Source organism: Penaeus japonicus, unplaced genomic scaffold (assembly GCF_977035675.1).
Source record: "Penaeus japonicus unplaced genomic scaffold, GWHDUDI00000001_assembly GWHDUDI00000033, whole genome shotgun sequence".
NCBI lineage: Eukaryota > Metazoa > Arthropoda > Malacostraca > Decapoda > Penaeidae > Penaeus > Penaeus japonicus.
In genome coordinates this window covers 2,993,678-3,008,677 of record NW_028234435.1, presented here as the reverse complement: position 1 = coordinate 3,008,677, position 15,000 = coordinate 2,993,678, and the positions used below count along the sequence as shown (strand labels likewise).

The following is a 15,000-nucleotide window of genomic DNA, read 5'->3' as shown; positions in this document are numbered from 1 at the left end:
ACACGCACACACACACACACACAGAGAGAGAGAGAGAGAGAGAGAGAGAGAGAGAGAGAGAGAGAGAGAGAGAGAGAGAGAGAGAGAGAGAGAGAGAGAGAGAGAGAGAGAGAGAGAGAGAGAGAGAGAGAGAGAAGAGAGAGAGAGAGAGAGAAGAGAGAGAAGAGAGAGAGAGAGAAGAGAGAGAGAGAGAGAGAGAGAAAGAGACACGAAATCGAGAAGACGAAAAAAAAGAAAAAAAGAAAAAAATCGAAAAAAGAAGAAAAAAAAAAAAATAAGAGGAAAAAAAATGGAAAAAAACGCGTCAAAAAATGCAAGTGGTTGCATGCAAGTGGCAAGCAAGTTGAGAGAGCGAAAAGAGGTAAAAATTGAAAGAGTTTGTTTAATTTGTATCAATTGTAGCCTTAATGTTTCACTGTTGCGCGTGTGCGCGTATGTGGATCTTTTTTTCTTTTTTTTAGTTTGTTTGTTTGTTTGTTGGTGTTTTGTTTGTGTTTTTTTTATCATTTTTTGTTGTTGTTTGTTTGTTTTTGTTGTTTTGTGTGTGTATTGGTATTATATAATAAATGATGATTATAATGATGAAATAAATAATTATTATCTTGTTTATTTATTTATTATATTCATTATTTTATTTCGTTTTTTTTCGTTATTATTCGTTATTATTTATTTATTATTATTTTTTATTTATTATTATTTTTGTTATTTTTTTTTTTTAGTTTTGTTTTGGTGCATTTTGCATCAAATTTATTTACATTATTTTATTATTATATCTAAATAATATATATTAAATAAAAAAATTTTTGACATCAATTTGATTCAAATTTTAAAGGAAAAAAAAAAAAACCGTTAAAATAAAAATAACCAATTTTAAGTAGAATTATTAGCGACATATAATATTTTATATTAATAATAAATTATTTAATTTTTTTTTTTTTTTTTTTTTTTTCTTTAAATTTGTAATTTGATATTAATTATTCCGGTTTTGTTTTTTTTAGTGTATATAGTTAGGTTTGAAAAAAAACGTGTGTGTAAGAGAGAGAGAGGAGAGAGAGAGAGAGAGAAGAGAGAAGAGAAGAGAGAGAGAGAGAGAAGAGGAGAGAGAGAGAGAGAGAGTCAGAGAAGAGAGAGAGAGAGAAGAGAGAGAGAAGAGAAAGAGAAGAGAGCGAGAGAGAAAGAGAGAGAGAGAGAGAAAAAAAGAAGAAAAAGAGAAGGAAAAGAGACGAAGGCAACAAAAGATCACAAGCATGGGAAAAAAAAGAATGAAAAAAAAAAAAAAAGGAGAGAGCAAATGTGAGTTTTTGCAATCTGCAAATATTTGTGCAATCACATCGCGTGTGTTTGTGCGGAAGGGCAAGGCGAAAGAGGGAGGGAATGTTTTGTCTGTTTGTTTCTTTTTCATTTTTCTTGTTTCTTTGGTCCGTATGTTGTTTTTGTTGTTGTTATTTTTTTTTTTGTTTTTGGTATTTTGTTGGTGTTGTTTTTGTTGGTATTATTATCATAATGAATTTGGTTTTATATTTGTGTTATAATATTTATTTTTATTTATATTATTTCTGTTCGTTTATTATTTACATTGTTTTCGTTATATTATTATATTAATGTTTATTATTACCATCATTATTTTGGTATATTAATTATTTTTATTTATCATTACTGCTTTTTTTATTATTTCTCAAAATATTTTTATAATTTTTATGTATTTTATTATTTTTTTATATTTGGCATCAATTTTTTGACAAATTATTTATATATTAAATAATATTATATTAAAATACCAATTTAAAAAATCCAATTTAAGTTTATCAAGGAATGTTACATGATAAAATATAAATTTGATAAATATTGGTCTTTTAATTAACAATTTTTTTTTAGATAAATGAGCGATTTATATAAATTTTTTTTAACTTTTTTAGTTTATATTTTAATATAGTGTTTTTTTTAAAAATTTTTTGTGAGTGTGTGTGTGTGTGTGTGTGTGTGTGTGTGTGTGTGTGTGCGTATGTGTGTGTGTGTGTGTGTATGTGTGTGTGTGTGTGTGTGTGTGTGTGTGTGTGTGTGTATGTTTGTGTAAGAGTATTTATGTTCGTTTACAGTTTACATAATTCCGATGAATTCCCTACAAACAGTGGAATCTTTTCAAACGCGTTGTATGAAAGACAAAGAAACGCGTTTTTGCCACATCAGCAGCGCTTTCACGGTGTCCGACACTGATGTAAAGCTGTCGTTATTTTTAAAGTACGCGGAAGGGTTACATACTGCACAGTTACGAACATGCGAAGAAATTTCCAAAAATATCAGGAGATTCTTGTCTAACTGAACTATACAAATGTTACAGTTTATTGTACTTATACACGTAAACCCTTAATAGAAAAGCAAGTACGAAATTGAATGAAAAGATCCATGTCGATAACTGACTGTTCAAAAGATTTTTTTTGGACAGGCCGCGTCAATAGCCAATAAAACAACACCGGTTCCCAACCTGTACATACATTGTCCGAGTCTACTTTTAGGCTCAGCAGTCAGTTTGGCTGTTTGTGCACACTACAACGTCAACAAACAGTGGGCGGACGTGTACTCAGCTCTGCCAACCTCCCTTCTCCGCGCCCACCGTTCGCCCTATGCCCAAGCTATTTCTACTGTTGTGTTCTGGCGCGCGCGAATGGGCGATCGAGCCTGTGTTTTCTGAATCCGCTTTAGGTTAACGGCGCTCGCGAAGAGGTATGAGATATCGCTTTTTGTCGGGGAGTTCTTTGCGAAAATCCGTGAGTTGTGTAGAGTTGTTTTGTGTGTTTTAGGATGCTTGGTTTATCTGTTGTTCTGTCTGATCTGACGTTTATAAGAAATCAGTGTGAGTTCGAATGGCAATCTCACTTCATGGAGCTATATAAACATGTAGAATGTTGCGTTAGGAGTTCGAAAACACACTACTTCTGTCCAATGGAATAAATTTCGATTATGAATGTCAGAGCATCCCGCATGCGGAAGCCATAATATTTAAGCATCTTTTATTAGATTTGAATCGATGTCAATAGTAGAGAATACTTTCTTATTTATTTCCTCTTGTCAAAATGCTTCGTGCAAGGTCTCTCCAGTGTTCTTGCAAGCACAACGTTGCGCACAGCTTCCTGTTGAGCGATGGGGAGACGAGAGTCGCAGTGATCGTTGCAATGGCACCTTCGCAAACAAGTGCCGTTGCATGCCCCGGGGCTGTATATTTTCCTTATCCACACTTCCCTCTCTGGCGCCTCACCAAGTCTTACCCTCTTCCTTCCAGCCTTTAGCAAAACGCCATTCGAGAGGGGTGGGGGGTGGGGGGTGGGGGGGAGTGTGTTTGTCTGGCGGGATAGACGGACAAGGCAGGGCACGGCAGGGGCAGCGGGCATGGCAGGGGAGGGGGGCACCTGGCATTCGGTTCCGCCTAACATAACGCCTACGACCCGGGGTGCCCTCTCCTTATTGGCCCTCCTCTCTTACCTCAACCGCCTCCTTCCCTTTGCCCTCCCTCGTCCCCTTTCATACTGTCCCTCCTCCCCTCACCTACTCCACCCCCTCCACCTCCTCTCTCCCACCCCTCTCCTCCTCCTCCTCCTCCTCATCCTCCTCCTCCTCCTCCCTCTTCTTCCTCCTCGTGGTACACCCTCACTGTTCTCGACGCGGTAGTGGACGAAGGGACTCAGTCTTCCTTCCTCCTTCGCTCGCGCGGTCCAAGCACTCGCACTCGCACTCGCATTCGTGATTCATCGTGTGACGCCGCGGAAGTCTGTCGGATTAGCCTCCCGATTTAACTCTGGTGAAGACACGAAAATCAGCGTGGTGAAATAAACGCCAAAGTGGTAGTGGTGCAACGACAAACAAAATTAATTCGGCCTGTGAAGCGAGAGGCGCATTCTTCGCAGTTGGTTAACTCGTGTTGGTTACTTCAAGAACTTTGTTTAGTGAATGCAGGTGTGATTGACGAGAGCCTGCTTTTTTCCACGGGTGTTATCTTCAGGAGAGGACAGGTAGATGTTATCTCTAGTGTTAAGTACACTTATCCGCACGCCAGCGAGGTAGATAACACTTATCACCATAACACAAGCAGTGTAGACACAACAAGATTAGAAATAATCGATACTGTTTTCGTGATTTTCCTGTCATATTTAAGAAAACTTGTTCGTGCTGCAGGACGTCATTGCTCTAGACTCAGCTAATACACATGTTGGAATTCATATCGCTCTCTGAGGAGGAGCTGACATAACCGATGCTGTGACCTCGGCTACTCTAAGAGGATTAGCAGAGACTGGGTCACAGAGCAAGGCTGTGTTGAACGGAGCTCTTGGTCTCGCTGCATGTCAGGCCCTGATTACGCGACGTTACGTTAGGTGGGATGGGGCTTTTACGTGGATATACTGTACTCATGGACATGTATGAATCACGTGTGTATGTGTGTATGTATGTATGTATGCATACATACATATATATATATATATATATGTATGTATATACATATATGTATATATATATATACATATATTTATATACACACACACACACACACACACACACACATATATATATATATATATATATATATATATATATATATATATGTATATCTATCTATCTATCTATATATATATATACATATATATACATACATATATATATATATATATATATATATATATATATATATAATATACATATACATATATATACATATACATACATACACACACACACACACACACATATATATATATATATATATATATATATATATATATATATATATATATATATATATATATATATATGTTTGTGTGTGTGTGTGTGTATGTATGTATATGTATATATATGTATATGTATATTATATATATATATATATATATATATATATATGTATGTATGTATATATATGTATGTATATAGATAGATAGATAGATAGATATACATATATACATATATATATATATATATATATATATATATATATATACATATATGTGTGTGTGTGTGTGTGTGTGTGTGTGTGTGTGTGTGTGTGTGTGTGTGTGTGTGTTTCTGCATGCGTGAGTGTGTGTTTGTATATGTGTATAAATATGTGGGTATATAACATTTGCATGATGATAATTTCTAAAACACATAATTCCTAACGAAAATAGATTACATGATTATAAAATTGTAGATCGTAAATGTGAGCCAGTGCTTTAATTTGATATTCCACGAAAATAACCTTTGAGATATTATAGTCGTCTCATGCTGTAAAAAAACACGTCATCGTTCTGTTTATACTTGTGATTTTTTATGTAAGACAAGGAGATAGGATTTCGCATTATTTTTGAGAAGACGGGAAAGATGTAGAAGTAAATGCATGTCCACAGACAGACAGAAAGGCAGGCACACAAACATACACATACATGTACGTATATAGGCACATAGAGAGATAAATAGACCAATAGATAAAGAGATAGATAGATAGAAGAAAGAAAACAGAGAAAGAGAGAGGGGGCAAAGGAAAAAAAAACTGATAAAGAGAAAAATAATGAGAAAGCACATAAAGCACAGCCAGTAACGAGGAACGCCAAAGATCAGCTGGCTCTACAACCTCTTGTGTCACCCTAATGTGTCTCTCTTCCTCGCGCCACAAGCCACGACTGCAGGTGCCGCCTTCTTGTCACTCTCCTAAGATGGTCAGCCAGTTAGATATCGTTCAGGGAAATTGTTCCATAAATACAGTTTTTTTTTTCTCACAAATGGATCAAATCCCTTAAGCTGAACGCGCCGCTGTTCATCACGCGCTCGTCCCTGAGTGACGTATAAATGCATGAGAAAACAGATTTTTGTGGATGCGTGCGTGTGTGTGTGTGTGTGTGTGTGTGTGTGTGTGTGTGTGTGTGTGTGTGTGTGTGTGTGTGTGTGTGTGTGTGTGTGTGTGTGTGTGTGTGTGATTGTGTTTCTGCCGTTAGGTGATTCCGCGAAGAAGGTTTGGGAGGTTCTCGTTTGGGGTTGGCAATGGGTGGGTGAAGAGAGAGAGAGAGAGAGAGAGGGAGAGAGAAAGAAACAGACAGAGGCAGAGAGAGAGAGAGAGAGGAAATATACGAGAAAGAGACGAAGCTACGTAGAGAAACAGAGGGGGGTTAAAGAGAGAGAAAGAGTTAAAAAGAACAACACAGAGTAAATGAGAAAACCGAGAGTGAGTGCACACAGTTACGTCATGTAAGTTCATTTGGGTGTGTGACCTTGCCGTTGTTTACGCGCTTGCATATGCTCGTAATGTTTACACAATGGCAACCTGGCAGAGAGATTACGAATGAACAAGAAAGACGAAAGATGAAGAAAGCGCTTAAAGCGAGACAAAACAAAATAGAAAGCCTCGTTCAACAGCTGTTTTACCCCCTCTTCTCCCCCCCCCCCCCATCCCCACTTGTCCCCATGGAGAGGGGTTCTGTTTGGACCGAGTTTTGAATGTTTATGGACCTTGTTGGAAGACATCCATAAGTATCTAAAAGGGGAAACAGTCCCCTCTCTTTTCTCCTCTCAAAATTCCTTGTTCTTTCTCTTCTCTCTCTCTCTCTCTCTCTCTCTCTCTCTCTCTCTCTCTCTCTCTCTCTCTCTCTCTCTCTCTCTCTCTCTCTCTCTCTCTCTCTCTCTCTCTCTCTCTCTCTCTCTCTCTCTCTCCATCAATCTAGCTATTCCTCTCTCCTTCTTTCTGTCTCCCTCCCTCCCTCTCACTTGGTATTCATGAGTTTTCTTAGTCAGGGCCGGTGTGCCCTTTCGATTTAATTTTGTTTCTTAATTTCCTCTACTATTTACAAAATCATCCCTTCTTCTAGTGTCGCCTCGTACTCGTATATTTATCTTAGATTCTCCTGTTTATTTTTCATTATTCTTGACTCTCCTTCCCTTGTAATAAACATCTATAATGGTTTCTTCGTTATACCATGATTTTCCTGTATGTCACGTTTTGTGTTTTTTTATTCTTTCTTTTTTATATATTGTAAAATATAATTCCTTTTAATTGAGTCCCCCCCTTACCACAAATAACTTCTCGCTTTCTTAGTAGCTCTGATTTTATCCCGTTTTCTTTAATTCTCCCCCACTCCCTCCTAAGACGATACCCCATACCCTCCCCACCCACCCTCCCTCCCTTCTCTTTCCCCTTAGAGTTTCAGTCTGAAATTAGCATTTGTTTTACACTTAATAATGAGTAATGATAATTATTATTTCAAATGATTTATGATTAAATTGGCAATCTTGAGTTACTGGTATTTATTTTGGTTAATTTACGTACTTATTGTTATCTGTTTTATGTACTTTTTTATTTATTCAGTTTTTAATGAGCGTGGGAAAAAGATACTCGCCCGTAGACATTATTGTTTACATGATATATCTATTAATTTATAAACAGAGAGAGAGAGAGAGAGAGAGAGAGAGAGAGAGAGAGAGAGAGAGAGAGAGAGAGAGAGAGAGAGAGAGACTGAGAGATAGAGTGAAAGAAAAGAGAAAGAATACAACAACCACACATCAGTACTAGCAACCAACCACACCATCCAACCATATTTGACCTCATTTTCCCTCCCACAGTTGACCCCGAGTCGAAGGTGACCTCAGACGACCAGGCTCGCTCCCTCCTGAACCGGTTCCTCGGCGCGCAGGTCCTCATGTCAGGTGTCGAGTCGATGATGGCTTCCTCCTCCATCTCCGAGTCATCTAAGTGAGTCACGAGTCATGAGTCACTTCGCGAAGACTCAGCCGTACATCTGTGAATGTGTCTGCTCTTAGCTTAGCTTTTTTTTCTATATTTGCATGTTGGTATAGCATTTAAACGAATATGTTACTTATAAGAATATCTTTCATTTATAAGAATATAAGGATATATATCACTTATAAGGATATATATCACTTATAAGGATATATATCACTTATAAGGATATATCACTTATAAGGAGATATGTCACTTACAAGAATATATATCTCTTATAAAAAATACAGCATATTTCATCTGTAAGAATATATACATCATTTATACCAATACCGTAAGAAATGCAGCGTATGCCAATTACAAGAATATGTGTAACGTACACGAACATATATAGCTAATAAGAAAGGATATAATTTCTAAAGAATACATAATTCATAATAATATATGCAGCGCACACAAATATAAATCACTTATGCCAACCTATATTCACTCCTTTATTAAAACTTACTCATTGTATCAGTCACCTCATACCTCATCTTCAACTTTGCACGTCTGCCTCATTTCTCACTCAGACACCTCACAAACATGGTCTTTTCTTGGCACTCAACTTCTTCTTTGTTTATGCTGTCAATGTCTTTGTTTTGGTGGCGTTTGTGTTTCTGCGAATGCTTGTTTTTTTTTCTTGGATCCTTTTTTTTTTTTTTTATCCGATGGTCGGTGGTTTTAAATGTTTTTTTTATATCCCTTTTTATATCTCATTTTGTTATCGTTGTTATCTTTTTCTTTCTTTTCCCCTTATAATTTTTTGTATTTGTTCGGAATTTTTTATGTGCGTATCCAGACCCATTTTCACCTATTTTTATTTTCTTCTTCTTTTTCTCTTGCATCTATCCTTTCCTGTTCATCAATTCCTTCCTTCCTTCTATAGTTCCTTTCTTTTTCCCTTCTTCCATTTCGTCCTTCCCTCTTCTCCTTCTACCTCCATGATCATACTGCCTTCTTCTTCCCTTCTGTTCCAACCTTCTCCCCTCCTTCCACTCTCTCTGTCTCTCCTCTCCCCCTCCCCCTCCCCTCCTGTCTCCCTCTTCCTTCCTACCCCTCCTTCACCCTCGTACATCCCCCTCTCTCTCTCCCTCTCCCTTTCCTTTCCTTCTTGCCCTCCCCCTTTCCTCCTCCCGCTCCCCCTCCCCCTCTCCCTTTCCTTTCCTTCTTCCCCTCCCCCTTTCCTTCTCCCGCTCCCCCTCCCCCTCTCCCTTTCCTTTCCTCCTCCCCCCTCCCCCTCCCCCTCCCCCTCCCCCTCTCCCTTTCCTTTCCTCCTTCCCCTCACCACGGCCACCACGAGTCCGTCTGGTGCTGTCTATTTGTTTACGTGTGCCGCGCCGCCGCCTAAGCCTCAAGACCTTAGCATCTTCTGTTACACCCTTCTGCGCCACTTGCAGGAGCCGCAAACACACTGACCTTTCCATTTTCTTCGTGAAATTTTTCTAGTGGGTCTTGGTGCATCTTGAGGTGGGGAAGCTCCTATTTACTTATCTTTACTTGTTTACTTTTTATTTGAGTGCATTTTGTTTTGCTTTGCTTTTGAAGTGACAGGTGGATTTGTAGAGAGGTTGTTTATGTTTGAGGCATTTTTATAGGGAGGTTTATATTTAGATTGTGTTTTAGATCATTTATTTTATTTGGTAATATACTTAAAAGCATATCTATATATATACCTATATATACTTGCTTTTATACAGGAACATTTCTATTATATGAATTGCCTCAGTGACATAAATCAACATGTACGCATACGCATTCACAGACAAATAGTAAACAAACAAATATCCATACTCATACATCTACACCCCCCCCCCTCCTTTGCTCTACACCTTTCCCTCCCCTTCGCTCTACACCCCCCCTCCCCCTCCCCCTCGCTTTATAGCCCTCCCCCCCAACACCCAGCGTCCTGTACACTGACTGATCCCTTCAAGTAGGTCTGCCCTACTTTCTTCCCATCCTTCTCTTTATTTCATTTTCGTTCATTTCTCTCCACACCCTTTCGCTACCGCATGGGGGGGGGCCTTCCTGGCACCCTCATCCTGCCGAGAAAAAAAGAAGCGAAGCACAGAGAATCCTAAGCCTTTCCTCCCCGCCCCCAGGATGACGTCAGATGGCTCCGGAGCCACGACCATCACGCAGGAGGCCAGTGGTCACAGCAGCAACACGGCCGCCAAGGACGGTGTCGTAACTGACCACAAGAGCTCCTCCTTCAACACAGGACCTCAGACCACCACTGTCTCCAGCTCCGCTTTGGCTTCGCGCAAAGTAAGTACCCTGGCGGCCTTAGTCACGGGATTTTCCTCTTGGTAAGGGTTCCATGACCGCCGCGTTGTCGCTGTTCTCATTGTGTGGCACCGCTGTTCAGGATGGTGCTTTCGGTTCGATGATGATGGAATACGGAGTTTTTTTTTTATTATTATTACATTATATATATATATATATATATATATATATATATATATTTATGTATGTATATATATGTATGTATATATATGTATATATATGTATATATATATATATATATATATATATATGTATGTATATATTTATTTATTTATTTATGTTATTTTTCTTATTCATCTATTTATACAATTGGGATCTTTTTGTAGCTTTTGACGAAGGAAATGTTTAATCACTGATGCGAAGTCATTATCACACAAGAAAAGGATAACACATTACGGTCACCTTCCTACCTTTTCGTTAGATCACAAAGCCCTTACCCATTTTTCCTTCGTTGATTAATCTTCCACAGAAAGGCAGCATCCACAAAATGGTTGTCTAATGTCAAGCTAACAGCCTTCAGGGGCAAAAAAAAGGAGGGAAGAGAGAGAAAATAAATGAAATTCGCCAGAGAAGAAAAATGACCGAGGATTTACCGAGACCAAAATGCCATTATATTAAATCAAATCCCTTGTTGATAAGATAATTTGCATTCGTATCTCGATGCGGAAAAAGAGAGAGAGGTATAAAAAGAGAGAGTGTATAAGTAATCTCTTGATATGATTTCCGACTTGTTATTAACAGTTTTATGGCTGCGATGCCCCCGTTCGACCATAGGACCATATGTCACACGTGAGAGAAGAGAGCTAGACACAGTGACACACTCATGTACACACACACACACACATACACACACACACAAAGGGAGTGAGTGAGAGAGTGAGAGAGTGAGGGAGTGAGGGAGTGAGGGAGTGAGGGAGTGAGGGAGTGAGGGAGTGAGGGAGTGAGGGAGAGAGAGGGAGTGAGGGAGAGAGAGAGAGAGAGAGAGAGAGAGAGAGAGAGAGAGAGAGAGAGAGAGAGAGAGAGAGAGAGAGAGAGAGAGAGAGAGAGAGAGAGAGAGAGAGAGAGAGAGAGAGAAACCGTATCTAGAGTAAAGAAACGACCCTATACCAACTAAACGTACAAATGACACAAAAGCTAAAAGCGACCAGGAGAATGAAAGGGAAATGATGCCAAATGCCTCCTAACTGTCTCCCAGTGGCTCATGACGTCATGAACGGCGCGCAGACACACTGAGACGGCCTCTCACTCGTATCGCCCCTTTGCTTCGAAGCCATGACACTAATGATCCGAGTCATGAGTGTAAACAGGGTGACGTTATGTCTTGTCATGGACGGTGGCAGATGTGTCTTGTGTGTGTGTGTGTGTGTGTGTGTGTGTGTGTGTGTGTGTGTGTGTGTGTGTGTGTGTGTGTGTGTGTGTGTGTGTGTGTGTGTCTGTCCATGTAATTCGATAACTTAAAGCGAGCTAACACGTTTCTGTAATCATAGAAAAGTACCTATGAACATGTCTGTTTATGTTTCTTCATACGTAATTAAAATGTTATTCATGCGTATATGTGTGTGCGTGTGATCACCTAGCTGTAGAGAAAGACCATCTGCCGCACCCACCATCTGTCATTGATTCAGGCGCAGTCATGAGACGGCCGCGCTAGTCAGAAATGTCATAAATTCCAGCAAAGCGATCGGGGCGAGAGTCTCGTGGTCTTTCGGCCCGGAAAGTGACACAGAAACGAACAAGCAAAGAGGAGGTACGGGTGGCGGTTCATTTCATGTGTTGTTTGTTTGTTTCGTTTGTTTGTTTGATGGTTTCGAATGCTTGTTGATTGGTAACTGTAATTGCTCTTCCGTTTTATTCTTCTTCGTCATCATTATCATATTATTATTATCAATCATTATCATTATTAATGGTATATGTATTATTATTATTATTACTAATTACTGTCAATGTTATGATAATTATCATTGTTATCATTATGTCATGATGATGATTATTATTGTTGTTGATTTTGTCGTTATGTCTATATTTCTATTGTTATAATAGTAATTGTTATTGTGATAATAATTATGATTGTTATTGTCATTATTATCATCATTATCATTACAACCAGTATTACTATCACTATTATGATTGCCATCATCATCATCATCACTATCATCATTTTACCGTCATCAAAATTCGTCACCTAATCTACCTTAGGATCTCCGTTACCTTACAACGTAAATAATCCTGTGCTGTGCTGATAGGAAACCTCACAAAGATTAATCGCCTTACAAGCTTGTGTGTGTGTGTGTGTGTGTGTGTGTGTGTGTGTGTGTGTGTGTGTGTGTGTGTGTTTATATGTGTTTCTACATGTTTGCGTGTGCGTTCATCTACGTATGTATGTATTTATGGATTTGTTTAAGTGTATATATGTGTGTGTGTAAGTTTAATACATATTCGACACATGAAATATCTTGAAATTTAGTCCGTGATAATTATTACCATCCGCATGCATCTCATATCAGATTATTTACGCATTTCTCTGGAAGGGAGGGCGATAAACCTGGGTGGGGGGGGGTAGGGGGTGAGGGGTTAAAGGCTTGAGAGAGATGCAGTTTAAGAAGGCAGGAAGTATGGGAGGGGGGGGGGGAGGGCTTGGGGCTTGGAGATGGTACTTACGATAAGAAATCCCCCGGAAGAGCTAAATTTAGGTCGGCCTTCAGAGGGAGATAGGCCTTACTACCTGTCTGCTGGATGTCACTATCTTGTTTCAAACCGGACCGACGTCTTCCTTTCCCTCCCCCCTCCCCTCTCCCCCTCCCCTCTCCCCCTCTCTACCTCCCATCCCTTCCTTCCTCTACTCCCTCTCTACCTCCCACCCCCTCCTCTCCTACTCCTTCTCTACCTCCCATCCCCTCCTTCCCTACTCCCTCACTCCCACCCATTTCCTTCTTTCCCCCCCCCCCCCCCGCCACTCCACTCCTCACCCCCTTCCCAAGTCCTTTCTCTTGTGACTTCTAGTGTTGTCTTGCTATTTATAGGCCTATACCCCTTTAATAGGCCTTCTTTCCCTTGCCCCACGTGCTTGTGTGTGTGTTTGTGTGTGTGTGTGTGTGTGTGTGTGTGTGTGTGTGTGTGTGTGTGTGTGTGTGTGTGTGTGTGTGTGTGTGTGTGTGTGTGTGTGTGTGCGTGTGTGTGTGTGTCTGTGTCTGTGCGTATACAATAACAGCTTCTATATGCATATAAATGTTTAAGTGTATTTGTATACGTATCGCAATATGTGTATGTTCGTGATTATGTGCATGATTATGTCTCAGTCTGTATACCTGTCTGTTCCTTTATGCCCCTCACTTTGATCAGTATCCAACGTATCTCGCCCATATCGCTCGACGTCACACGCCCACGAATACCCTCCACGGGCGGGCAAGCAGCTATAGCCATCCATCGACTGTACACGAACGCGTATAGAGCCTTTTCTAAAGCAGCTGTAATGAGGTTCGTTTTTTCTCCGATCGCGTCATATCATCAGCTGGTGCAAGTTCAGTTAGGTGTTGCATAATGCCTCGGGGTCTCATTTCTAGTCATGGTTGAAGTTGACTGAGTTAAGAAGTTTCTTATATATATATTTTTTTCTTTTTTTTTTCTTTTTCTTTTTTTGTTAAACGGAATCATCACTTCTCGATTCGCTGTGAAGAATGGAGAGATTGTCTCGAGGTTCAGCTTGAGCCTCGGTCGCGCTCTGGTCAAGTTCTGGTCTTGACGAGATGGTCTTGTGATTGCCAAAGTCCTCTTTTTTTTTACTACCTCTTCTTCTTCTGTTTTTTTTCTTCGTTTTCTTTCCCCTCTTCTTATTTTTGTTCTTCTTGTTCTTTTCTTTTCTTTTTCTTCGTTTTTTTCTTCTCTCTTCCGTATTACATTTCGACTAAAAATAGCTCGATGCTGTAATCTCCGTGTCACAAATCACGGGTTTAGTCATCCTGTCAGCGGATCAAAGGGACAGGGCAGGAGTCTAAGGGGTGTTAAGGGGTGGCGAGATGCTAAGGGGAGAGCTTGGGAGGCTGAGGTCAGTGACAACGAATGGACGAGAGCCAAGGCAGAGCCAGGAGACAGACGCGCGAACAGACACGGAAGCGAGAGTGGAGTACAGCATAATCGAGGTGTGTTTTCCTTCCCCCTTATCTCGAGGTGTGCATGTTAAGGGCCCCGGCGGACTGATAAGGGGCTACGGGGGTAATGGAGGCGCGGGTGGAGGCGCTGTGGGTATCGAGGGCACGCGCGGCGGGCGGCGGGCGGCGGCGTGCTGAAGACCTATTTATATCCCGCCCAGCACATACCCGCTCGGCCATCCCATCTTCCATACTCAAGCTTTTAGCCAGCTTTTCATAACTGTCCTTGAGTGGAGACCTAGAGACGTGGGCGTGGGTGGGTGGGCAGGTGGGCTGGTGGGGGCACGGGCCAGCTGATGGGCGTACGGGCGTGATATGGGTCTGGTGGGCAGGGGCGCAGGGCAGGCGGAGTGAGAGTCCGGGCAGTCAACGCTAGCCCAGTGCTGGGGACACACGCGCTCGCCGCCGTCCCGTCTCGCCTCTCGAAGCCGCAGCCCGAGGTCGTGTCGGCGTGGCTCCGACCCGCCTCGCCCTCAGGAGCCGCCGCCACCAGGAACTATCAGCCGCGGCAGGAGCACCCCACCCGCCGCGCTCCCGCCCCTCGAAGCTACCCCGCCCACGACACACAGGTCGGTTCCTAGTGCACCCTTATGGAGTCGGAGGCGTCGTGCGTCCTCACCGCGGCGCTAGTGCGAAATGGGATAATAATTCACAAGAAACACGTCCTAGCACGTCTCTTGGCACAACGGCTGCACATCACACCTGGCCGCACACCCTGCTCAGGCACTTCGCCGCCGCCACCACAGGGCCTCTGCCTCTCAACGCAAACATATGACCCTCGACTGCAAATGTGGCCCGACACTTTGTCACGCCCACAGTCTCACACACACATGGCTGCCCACA

At 41.2% G+C, this 15,000-nt stretch overlaps 1 protein-coding gene across 16 annotated transcripts in view; it reads left to right on the top strand.

Annotated features, from left to right (window-relative positions):
- Positions 1-15,000, top strand: part of LOC122258952 (uncharacterized) — a 215,811-nt gene that overhangs the window by 136,218 nt on the left and 64,593 nt on the right. For all 16 annotated transcript variants that reach the window (XR_015192713.1, XR_015192712.1, XM_086556722.1 and 13 more), the window contains 2 exons: positions 7,570-7,699; positions 9,829-9,994. Coding sequence is in view for 14 of the 16 variants with exons in the window: in XM_086556722.1 (XP_086412848.1) it covers positions 7,570-7,699; positions 9,829-9,994 (296 nt within the window). In the remaining 2 variants the exon portion in view is untranslated. The remainder of the gene's footprint in view (positions 1-7,569; positions 7,700-9,828; positions 9,995-15,000) is intronic.